The sequence below is a fragment of the Ceratotherium simum genome, chromosome 8, assembly GCF_057802395.1.
Source record: "Ceratotherium simum simum isolate JZ-2026a chromosome 8, ASM5780239v1, whole genome shotgun sequence".
NCBI lineage: Eukaryota > Metazoa > Chordata > Mammalia > Perissodactyla > Rhinocerotidae > Ceratotherium > Ceratotherium simum.
This window is the reverse complement of record NC_141907.1, coordinates 12,622,889-12,635,165: the sequence shown is the minus strand read 5'-3', so window position 1 is coordinate 12,635,165 and position 12,277 is coordinate 12,622,889. Positions and strand designations below refer to the sequence as shown.

The window sequence follows — 12,277 nt, the reverse complement described above, 5'->3', positions numbered from 1 at the left end:
CAGGAGGTCATTTTTGAAGGAGGGACTGATTTTTGACCAAATTTGGCCTGGTAAAATGCACAGTTAAGACTAACCTCAGAACAAAATTGCACTCACTTATGGAACCTCTGGTGACTGCAGCCACAGGTATGAACACTCTAGGTCAAGGAACCATATGACAGTAACATACATGAGAGTAAAATCAGCTTTTGAACTTGAAATTGCCTGTCAGGGACCAGACTGCATGAGACATGCATTCAACTACCAGCCTTAACCTGTGGTGGTTACCACTTGTGTTCAGATTTCCTATGGAACCCCCAAAAGAAAACCTGCTCTCCATCATGTAAATCGCTGATGAAAAGAAGAATGGCGTAACTCCAATCTAATCATGAGAAAATGACTAGACAAATCCCAAAAGGGACACATCCTCAAAACACCTGACTAGTACACCTGAAAACTGTCAACATCATCATAAACAAGGAACAGCTGAGAAACTGTTACAGTCAAGAGGAGCCTAAGGCATTATGACTCCTAAATGTCAAGTGAAATCTTGAATGGAATGCTGGACAGAAAAGACCATTAGGGGTTGAAAACTTATGTCCACACCAAAACCTGCACATGGATGTTTATAGCAGCTTTATTGATAATTGCCAAAGTATTGGAGTAAATGAGATGTCCTCCTCATTAGGAGGTGAATGAATAAATACTCTGTACATCCAGACAATGGAATACTATTCAATGCTAAGAAGAAACGAGCTATCAAGCCATAAAGAAACGTGAAGGAAACTTCAAATCATGTTAGTGAGTGAAAGAAGCCAATCTGAAAAGACTAAATTCTGCATGATCCAATCATACGACATTCTGGAAATGGCAAAACTATGGAGACAGGACAAAGAACGGTGGTTACCAGGGGTTGGGAAGAGGGAGGGATGGATAGGTGTCACATAGAGGATTTTTAGGGCAGTAAAAATACACTGTGTGATACCATAATGGTGGATTCATGTTATTATACATTTGTCAAAACCTGTGGAATGTACACCACCAGGAGTGATCTATAATGGAAACTATGGACTTTGGGTGATAATGATGTGTCTGTCAATGTAGACTCATCAAATGTAACAAATGTACCACTTCAGTACTGGATGTTGACAGAGGGGGTGGCTGTATGTGGGTGAGGAAGGGGATACATGGGAACTCTGCTTACTTTCCACTCTATTTTGCTGTGAAAACTAAAAACTGCCCTAAAATTTCCCTAAAAACAGTCTATTAATAACGGAAAAAAGAACATTAGATAAAATCTAAGGAAGTCTAAATAAAATAAGGACTTTAATAACAATGTATCAATATTGGTCCAATAGTTTTATAAACATAGCATGATAATGTAAAGGGTTAACTATACAGGAACCTGGGGGAGGTGTGGGGTAGGGGAACTATCATTGCAATTTTTTTTTCTTATGGAGAGAGGAACCTTATATTAGGCCCAGGCTAGAAAGGGTTTTTTGGTTTTTTGTTTTGTAGGGAAAGATTTGCCCTGAGCTAACATCTGTTGCCAATCTTCTTTTTTTTCCTCCCCAAAGCCCCAGTACACAGCTGTATATGCTAGTTGTAAGTCGTTCTAATTCCTCCATGTGAGCCGCCACCACAGCATGGCAACTGACAGGCAGGTGGTGTGACTCTGCAACCGGGAAGCCAACCTGGGTCACAGAAGTGGTGAGCACTGAACTTTTAACCACTAGGCCATCAGGGCTGGCTCTCATTGCAATTTTTCTGTAAATCAAAGCTGTTTTAATTTTTTTAAAATTTTAATAGAATAAGAGGGAGAGAGAGAGAGATTTTTTAAATGAATGGGTACATTGCTTCATTTTTAATATATTAGAAGGGGCCTTCATTTATGACTTCTCTAATTGTATGTCGCTCTCTTTTGAGCATAAAAAGATTCTATGAAGTAGGTATAATTGTCCCTCATAGGAAGCTGAGGCATTGACATTCCAGGTTGAAGTAACTTAGCTAGAAAGTTTCTTATCTTTGCTGTAGTTTTGTTCCTACATTTATAAAAAGGGAGTCATAATAGGATTATTGTGAAAATGAAGTGAGATAAGTTTTAGAATGGTGCTTGGAATGTAGAAGCACCTTGACAGTGCTTATTAGTTATTATCAGTATCATCATCACCACCACCACCATCATCGTCGTCATCATCATCATCATCAACATCATCCTCCTCATCTAGATATCTTGAGGGAAAAACAATATCTTTAATCTCACTTTCCTCAACTGTAAAATGGGGATAATCTCCCACTGGTTTGATAGAAAGATAGATGATTTTTTTTAGGTGAGTATTTCTCAACCTCAAATCCCTGACAAAGAGACAGTCTGGAAGACATCAAGGCAGAATTTGTATCTCAGGTTCCTTGCCCTCCTCCTGCCTGCTTTCCTCTCTGCACCATTGCTTCTATTTCCCATCTCCCCTGTGGGGATGGTTGGCCAAAGACAAATCCCTTCTCAGACTAATGGAAGACACACAGCCCTGGGCTACAAATCTGCCTGCTTTTCTTTTTCTCTAGCGTTATTTAACCTGAATAAAAATGTGAAAGAATGTTGTCTTCAGTGTAAGTCTCATTTCTAACACATTTAATTTCTTGTATAAATCTTGTGGATACTCTAAGGTGTGAGTTTGCTCACTATTCTGTGTAAAAATGTTCAAAATATTCAAAAGACCCATCTATAGCAGGAATGGCAAACAGATTTTGTCCTTTGTGTTGACTGATATATCATTAGTGGCTTTCTTGAGGACTGAGTTGAAATGATTTCTGAGGCTATCTCCAGGCCCAGTAGGACTGCCCTCACAATTTATTGGCAATGTCTACCAAGGGCTGTGGAGGGGTAAGTGATGGCTCCGGGGGTTGCATATTTGTCATCGTCAGCCTATGGAATAAAGCCCTCAGCTTTGCATTCAAGACTTTTCTTTGACTCTCCAACCTAATCTTCTACCTTCTCCTGTCACAAACCTTTTCCTTCAGCAACTAGTTTACTTATTGATCCTCAAACAGATTAGGAATAGTTCTGTTCTTTCCCATGAATTTGATATGGCTTTCCTAATTAACTAAATTATACCCAGCCTCAAGGAAGTCTTTCTCAATAAGCTAGCCAACTAGCCAGCAGCTGTGAAATTCCACCATAACTTATCATCTGGATTTGTCTCCATTTAATGAGCACCTATTACAGTGTAGATCTATTGTTTTGTCAGCCTTTCTCTTTCTGTGGCTAACAGAAAGCTCTTCTCTTCTTGAGAAGTGCCCATCCTCCACTCCCTGTGTTTCTGGTGGGCTGTGCACCATGTACCATGTCACCACCAACAGACTCAGTGAATGTACCAGTGAAGGGCTGTATCACAGTTCTCCTGGGCATTCCCATGGGTGCTAGGGAGATGAAAGGTCATGTTCCATTCTATGACAGATGGAAGGAACCAACCTGAGAATGAAACTAGGCAATGGAGAGTGCACAGAAGAGAGTGAGAAAGAGACAGGGACAGACAGAATCAGAGAGAGAACAAGAGAAAAGACAGAGATAGAGGGAGAGACACAGGAGCTGTTTAAACCTTTGGATCGGTGTGTGTCTGAACCAACCTCATTCCTTATACAGCACAGTTGAATGCGCAAATAAGTGTTCTTCTTTTCTGTTCTTTTCAGTGGATGAAAGTGGGTTTCTCAACTCCTTATTAAAACAATTCTGACTAAACCTCCTACTATATGCCAGACTCCTCTGGATTCTGAGAACGTGGAGGTACAGAGGACAGCAGGGCTGGGTTTTCTCCTCACAATTTAGAAACAAGACAGATTCAGGTCTCAAAACTATTAGACAATGTCCAAAATACTCTCCTGGGAGGTTAATTACCAATAGCCCCAGGCCCAAGTCCAGGCTGTGCCATTCAGAGCTCTGGGGCGTTTGCCAAGGAACTTGGGCCACATAAGCCTCAGCTCCACATGTGCACCATGAGGATCCAGGGCAGACTTTCCTCATGGGGTTCCTGAGAAAAAGAGTGATGAGTCTTTACATAGACAGTTCTCCAGGACTCAGCGATCCCCTGAGTCCTGGCGGTATGGGGAAGGGGTGGGAACCTGCTGTGAACAGCCTTGCTGGAGCTCCAAATCATCTCCAGATTCCTCTGTGCACTGTAGAAGTGTATCGTTTTCTCAGTACATCAAGAAGTGAATTAATGTGGGGACACAGCCTCAGCACAGTGCTGGCACACTGTACGCACTCACTAGGGTGATGATCTATTTCTCTCCATGAACATCCATGAAAGTGTGGAGGTCATGGGGAAGGAGCAGGAAACCAATGACACCAACAGAGAGGAGATGACATTTGAGTTGGATCTTGAAGAACAAGCTGGTATGTGCTTGAAAAAGTAGGACTGGAAGAGCATTCCAAGTAAGGGGAACAGCAGGAGCAGAGGCAGGAAGGGGGTGAGTGCATTGAGCATTCAGGAAATGTTTGGTGAGTGGTTTAGTGTGATGAGATTAGAGAGTGTGTAGGGGTTTGTGTGCATGTGTGTGTGTGTGTCTGGAAATGAGTTTAGAATGACAGGCTCAGCCAACAGGGAAAGGGCTACACAGCCTGGTCTAATAGTGTGCCCCCTGTTTGGAAAAGAAAGATCAAGGCAGAAGTTGGGATGGGATCACAGGAAGGCTGAAGGTCCATGGAAGCCAGTGGGGGCAGTTCCATGTTACCAGCCAAGTTCAGAGACACTTCTGAGAAAGGATCCTGGAGTCCACCTGTTTCCCTCTAAATTTGCTTTGTGTTCTGACCTCTATCCTTCCTCCAGAAAGACTCTGACTGCCTCCTGAGGATCAAGATGAATTTCTCATGCTTTCAGAGTCTGCCTTGATATATCTCCCTGTGGAACAAGAAATTTTATCTTGCCTATGTCCCAAATAATCCTCTAAATACCATGTTGTGAGTGCCTGTGTGGGGAGGTCACAGCTTCTATGGGCTGGTGGTCAGGATGATGGGGATGGTCCTTAACTGGTCAGTTTTAAAGAAGCTTGGAGGGGCCGGCCCTGTGGCTTAGCGGTTAAGTGCGTGCTCTCTGATGCTGGCGGCCCAGGTTCAGATCCCGGGCGCACACCGACGCACCGCTTCTCCGGCCACGCTGAGGCCGCGTCCCACATACGGCAACTAGAAGGCTGTGCAACTATGACATACAACTATCTGCTGGGGCTTTGGGGAGAAAATAAATAAATAAATCTTTAAAGAGGCTTGGAATTTGGAGAAATGGCCTCCTGCAATGGAATTCATGGAGAGACCCTTTGAAACACTGAGTGACCCAGTCAACAACCATAGCTCTGTGACCTTGGAATTCATAGACAGGTAGACCTTGCATGGAATTCAATCACAGTTGTGACTTTTGGCCTGTATATTGTTGGAAATTCACAGTTTTTGGAAGATATATGTTAAGTGCCCACCCAATTTCGCATAAACACACCTGGATTGGGGCACCTAAAAAGTTCAGAAAGTCTGACAATACTGAGCCCCATTCCCATAATGTGCTCAGTCAATTGGAACTGAGTGTGGACATTTAGAGAGTCAAAACTCTCCAGTGTGCCACAGTCCCCACAATTCTCCATGGCGCTGTGTCAAACTGAAAGGTCAGTTGCCATTTATCGTCAAATTTGTACTACTGTTTTCCTTACAGCAGAATTAAGAAGAAAGTGTAAAATATCTGTTGCCAAATTACAATGATATGTGAAGTGTCAAAATATAATGGGGGTCTATATCTTCTTGGTGGAAGTAAATGTCTTTCTATATGCTTAATATATAAACATTATAAGTGTGTTTTAAGGAATACAACTTAAAGACCACATCATGAACTAAATTGATCTGCTCCACTTTATGTTATAGCTCAGCCCAATAAAAATATTAATATGTAGCTCTAAATGAGGCACTGTTATTGTCAGCAATTAGTAGATGAACAAGTGGAAGTTCAGAGAGGTTAACTGTTTTGGGTAAGGTCACACAGCTAAACCAATGCTGTATCCAGGCTTCCACTAGCTCATTTGTGTACCGGACTCTGCCTATAGAAAGCTGACCAGAGTGAGGTGCCAGTATGTGTCCTGTAGGTAAGTATCTTCTTCAGAAATCTCCATATCAGGAACTCTCTCCTTACCAACCTCTCAGGGCCCCAGGATTCCTCTGCCTACACAGGAACTTCAGGTGCCTCAGTGAAAACAGGGACACAGAGACTGAGACGGCTTCCCCAGCTTCAGTTGCTCACTCACCAAATGTGTCTTGAGAGTGGCAGGTAGGAGGAGAGGAGATGATGGATGCAGGGAGGCCCGGGTTTAAACTCTGGGCTCCTCCTCTTCCTAGCAGGGTGACCTTGGACAAGCCCTGAATATCTCCAAGCTCCAATTTTCCTTCTGTACAATGAGGTGAACCATAGCTTCCTATATCATGGAGAGGATGTGATGAGAATGAAGGGAGAGCTTTAGGAAACATGGGCCTAGCACAGTGTTTGGCAACTATGATTATTTCTCATGATGTTATTGTTAGTCCCCCAGAGATATTGCTGCTGGGGTCCTCATCCCATCAGGGAGGGTCTTTGCAAGGCTGAGCTGTCCTCCTATGCAGGCCACTGAGGGAAAGGGAAGGCCTCAAAGGAAGTAAGTCTAACGCCAGGCATGTAACCCCCCTCCCACAGGATTCCATCAACCACTTTTCTTGCAGAAACTGGCTTAATCCAAAAGGGGTGTGTCTGGGAGGAATGTGATAAGGCTCCACAGGTATGTGTGTTGTAAGAATCCTGTCTGCCTAGGCTCCTATAAAAAGGCCTTCCCTGCCTCACACTGCAGATGAGACAGCCACAAGCCTGCAAGCTCACTCTGGAATCTGGAATTGCACTGGACCTGCATCCTCAGAACAAGGTAAGAGCCTGGCTCTCTTAAGAGTTTAATTCCACTGCCCTGCCCCCCTTTCTAGCTCCTCCGAGGACCTCAGGTTCCTGGGGTCTGGATTCTATCAGGGACATGTAGGCACTGAGTCTCAACGCCCTGAAGAACGAGTGGGTCTGTGTCTGGTATACCCAGCCTTTGTCCCATCCTTCATTTCGGGATCCCACATACCTGTCACTGTCTTCCCTTTCTCTATCCTAAGGGGCGGCCTTATGCCCAGGGTGGAAATGAGATCCATGCCATTTTATGGGCCTGCTGGTTTGCAGATGAAATTCTGCATTTTCTTTTAATATGGAGCACTGATAATATGAATCATCTTATCAGGAGCTACACCAAACCAAACCCTGAATAGTTCACAGTTTAATTATTAGTTGCCAGTTTTTTTCCTAAAAGTAGAGTAAAGATAAAGGCAAAATCCATCAGTAAGTGTTGGTCTACAGGACCAGAGACAGAGGTTCTGACTGCCTGTCTCAGTTTTGTCACCTGCCCACTATGGGATCCCAAGCAATTTATTTACTGAGCCTTAACTGTCATATCTGTTATGTGGGGGTGACTTACTCTTACCTACCAGGCAGGGCTCTTGAGTGGATTAAACAAGGTGAGACTCAAATGCTGGTAGAGGACATAGCACATAGTAGGTGTTGAATAGAAATCCTATTTCTCTTCTTTCCAGTGTATTTCTTTTTATCGCCCCCTTGATGATATCCATGCAGTTTAGTACAGCATTTTAGGTCATCTTGTTTGTTCAATGATATATTTTTAAAAGCACTGACTGAGGGCCTTCCACATGCCCAGCACTGTGTCACAACAGGGCTCCAGAAATCAATTAGACACGATCCTTCCCTTCAAGCCTGTAGTCTAAATGCTGTGGTGGAAATTCACCCTTATCTCCCAGGTTTGCGTTGCCCAGTCAAATTGAATGACCTCCCCTCCCTTGTGATTTACCTTAGACTCTTATCGCATCCCAAATGCCCCCTCACATACCCACTCATCTCAGACAGTCCCACCCCAGGCATGTTTAACCTGGGGTCAGACATTACCTTTCTTGTCACTTACCATGTCCTTTCTCCTCGTGTGGTGATCTGAGTCCATGTGGAACTGTGAGTTAGAAATCCAGCACACTGGAGCTAGAGGACAGTTTGCAGTTATCTCATCCAACACCTTGATTTCCAAATAAAGGAAGTGAGACGCGGAGGGGGAGAGTGACTTGCCCAAGATCTAGTTGGAGACATAGTTGGGACAGACTCCTGGTTAATGCTGTTTAAATTCCCCAAAGAGTTGCCTCTAAGCTCTTTAAGACATGACTTGCTCATTCACTGTGAAAAATTCCACATTTAATCTAGAGCATAGCATAAAGTAGGTGCTCCATAAATGCTTATTGAATGACAAATGACAGAGTGAGTGAGCAAATGCAGGAGTAAATGAGTGAGTGAGAGTTAATGAGGCTGAGAGAGTGATGAAGGAATGAAGAGTAGGAGGTTTTGGACATTCAAAACTCAAGTCAGCCAGAAATGTGAACAGATGGGCTGCTTGTCTAGTGATTCTACCAGCCAGAAGGATTCTTGATCTCACTGCCAGCAGGCTGGCATGTGTCTGGGTGGAGGGAGGGTCAGCCTGCAGCCCAGCACTGCTGAACTGCTGCCTGGCACTGACTCACCTGCCTTTTGTCAACAGCTTCCCCCAACCTGAAGCCATGAGGATCCATAGCCTCATCCTGCTGCCCTTCCTCCTTCTGGAGGCTCAGGTGCTCTTGGTGGTTGGTGCACAGGAATTATGGGAGGGGCAAGACAATATGGAAACCAAGGATCATTGGATCACTCTAGACAAGCCCCAGATTGTGCAGAGAACCCGGCAACACAAGACCCTAGTCAATGGCGTGATTGTCACCCCAGACCAGGCCTCATGTACTGTGACTCTGATGGAGCACGAGGAGGGCACTGCCATGAAGGCCGTGTGCTCCCGAATGGACCACGACTTTTCCTGTGTCTTTACCGGCAACCCAACTTCCTGCATAGAGGGTTGTAAAAGCGATTTGATCTACTGGAGACAAATTGCCTATCGCTTAAGCTGCCAGAGGAACCTCTGTGAAGATGCCAATGTGGTCCTGAGAAGCAGGGTGTGCAGTAGGAGGTTTCCAGAATCCAATTTCAAGCTGGTGTACTCCACTCTGATCGACGATCTCAACCAGTGCGATGAGGACATCACCCCCTGGTGGCATATCATAATCCAAGATGCCCCCGACGTGGATTCCAAAGAAGTCATACCGTTCTTTCCAAGGCAGGGGATCCAGACTGTAGCACCCGCCCCTACAAAGGTGATCCATGTCACAAAAACCACCCCCACAGTGCCCATTGTGATCGAACAGACCACCCCTACTGAGGAGGTAAAAGTGGAAGAGATCACCACTACACAGCAGCCCAAGATTGAACAGACCACAGCCACAGTGCCCATCGAGATTGAACAGACCACGCCCACTGAGCAGGTGAAAGTGGAAGAGACCACCACTACACAGCAGCCCCAGATAGAAGAGACCACCCCCACGGAGTCATTCTACAACGAGGTTACCACCCCCACACCCAATTGTAATGATGACTCAGGCATCAAAGTCAAGAAGCCGATAATCTACCAGTCATCTCACAATATAGGCCAGAAGAAAGTCCAGCAGATAGACGAGGATACAGCCCAGCAAACGGACCAGGATATAGTCCAGCAGATAGACGAGGATACAGTCCAGCAAATGGACCAGGATATACCCCAGCAGACAGACCAGGATACAGCCCAGTATACATACCAGGATATAGCCCAGTAGACACCTTGAATTACTGCGGAGTCAAGGAGCATCTTCTGCAAAATCTTCAGCACTGTATTACAGGACAAATAATTGTAATGAGGCAAAAGCTAGTTGAGTCTTTAGGAAATATCATGTTCTTAGTCTCCCTGTATGCTGTAAAGCTTTCCAAGTTCTCTACGAAATACATATGAATTTTATGCTGTGGGAGTGCAGTGGAATATTTAAATAGATTTTGTAATCCTTGTTTCTGCGTTTTTAAATTTCCTTTATTTAAAGGAAATAAATTTAAACTTCCTTTTAAATTTCCTTTCACTTGCTTGGTTGTGATTTTTAGCAGCTGTTTACCACAGGGTATGTTTCCATTGCCTATAAAGTGATGTGTACATGCACAGTGTGTTCTTTAATTGAATAAGACAGAGTGATGATTTCAGTGTAATGCAATTTCTGTTGAATTAACAAAGATAATAAAGCTCTAGGCATTTTTCAGAAATGTGTTCAACCATTGTTTGGTTTGTCTATGTTTGCATTCATTCATTCAGTCATTCATTCAACACATAATATTGGGCACCGACTCTGCCAGACTCTGTTCTAGGGGCTGGACACACAGCAGTGCACAGAGGGTGGATGTTTTGACCCATGGAACTACCAGTGAGGAAAGTGACGATAAACTCGCAAGTATAGAAGGGATAGAGAGGAAAAGTAAAGGAGTGGAAGGGGGTAGAAGTGATGGAGGGTAACCAGTCTTAGATGAGATGGTCAGGGGATACCTCTCCGTGGAGGTGACTTTTAATCCTAGACCCAAATGAAGTGAGGACTCAAGCCAGGTGACTCTCTTGGGTGAGCATGTTTCAAACAGAGTGAACAGTCAGTGTGAATCACCTGAAATTAATTAATTAGTTTATTTATTACCTTACTATGAGCTCCTACTCTGTGCCAGACACTGTTCTGGGGATAGAAAAGAGCAGCAAACAAAAAAGAAAAACATCCCTCTCTTCACGGTGCTTATATTCCAATGACTGGACGCTGCTTTGTGTGTTCAGAAACATCAAAGATCACAGTGTCCTTGTAGGACCGGGCCCAGGACCAGACCTGTGAACCTTGCCCCAACTCCCAAGAGAACTGAGCCAATATCCCAGACCCTCCCCACCCTTCTCCTAGCCACTCCTCAGAAAGGACATTTTCCCTTAAGGTCTGCACAGCTTGTCAACCCTGTGACTCCCCTCCCCCACTCATACAACTCAATTCATGTAGTCCTGAGATAGGAAAATACTGTTAAACTCTTCCAGGGGTCATTAAATAATAACCCTATTCTGGTCTGGGTGATGTAAACATTGGATAACTGACAAGACCAGACCCGAAGCCCTCTTAAGATCCCTTCCAGCCTAGGAAGGTGATGGATCTTCTGCTCACTCATGGCCTTTGGCCACTGGCAGAACTGGGAAGACATTTATTTCCAACATGACAGAGTCAGCTGGACCTGGGCTAGAGGTTTGCCTCTGCCACTTCCCAACCAAGGTCTCTGGCTCAATAATTTAACCAGTCTGAACTCCAATGACTCATCTCAACAATGGGGCTAGGAAACCATCTTTAAAGTTTGTTGTAAGACTGACAGCCATTGAGAAATCTAAAGCTCCTAGTGCTCCTCGGCATCCACAGTAGGTGTTCCACACAAGTGACTATCCAAAGTCCACAGACAAGACTGGTTGTGGAGGGAGGTCAAAAATTCCTTTGGTAAATTCTTTAAATGTGAGAAGTTTTTTTTTTTCTTAGTGCAAAAAGCAATGGGAACCACCATATTGACCACCTAGTATGTGCCAGTGACTTTGCCCCATTCTCTAATTCAATCTCCCCGACAACCATGTCAGGTTGGTGTTATCATCCTCATTTTCTGGATGAAGAAACTGAAGCTCAGAGAAGCTGAGCAACTTGCCATGGTCAGGAAGCCTGAAGTGGCAGAGCCTGTAAGTGAGAAACTGAGGTCGGGGGGTCCCCAAGTCCTTTCTGCCTCTCATGCTCGTGATTTTCTTCACTTGATGAGAGAAGAGCGACACCTGTGGTCTTTACACGTGGGCCAAGCCATAAAGTGAACTCGATGCCCCAGTCCTTCCACGTGCACATCCCCTTCTATGTCCTTACAAACAGAAAATTCCAGAAGCTAAAGCTTTCATTCCTGCTGAGCCTTCCATCGTAGTCACATCCGGAGGGAATGTTTTAAAAACACTAGGGAAAAAAATGTAAAAAGACCATACAAATTTGACATTAGCTTCTATCAAAGTTGATACTCCATATTTTCTCTCTGAGGACTTTCTGTATATGAAATGGAGGAGCCAACATTTGTGTTTGTGTGTCTGTGTGTAAGACAGAGTGTGTGTGAGTGTACATATCTCTCTGTGTGTAAATGCATGTGTGTGTGTGTGTCCCTTAAGAAATCGCTTGATAGCAAGAGATGGTAAGCTTTCAGGTAGGTAAGATGTGCTAAGGGATGGCACATCTCACCCCCTAGAGCTGGGGCATCGTCTCCTTCTGTTTTAAAACCACATCTCAGCACTGGCTCTGTGT

General features: G+C 44.3%; 1 protein-coding gene across 1 annotated transcript in view; it reads left to right on the top strand.

Moving 5' to 3' along the window:
* The first annotated feature begins 6,821 nt into the window (after positions 1 to 6,821).
* Positions 6,822 to 12,277, top strand: part of LOC147916395 (uncharacterized) — a 41,692-nt gene continuing 36,236 nt past the window's right edge. The window contains 2 exon segments of the mRNA XM_087434744.1: positions 6,822 to 6,900; positions 8,602 to 9,733. Of these exon segments, the coding sequence (XP_087290870.1) occupies positions 8,621 to 9,733 (1,113 nt within the window). The 5' untranslated portion in view covers positions 6,822 to 6,900; positions 8,602 to 8,620.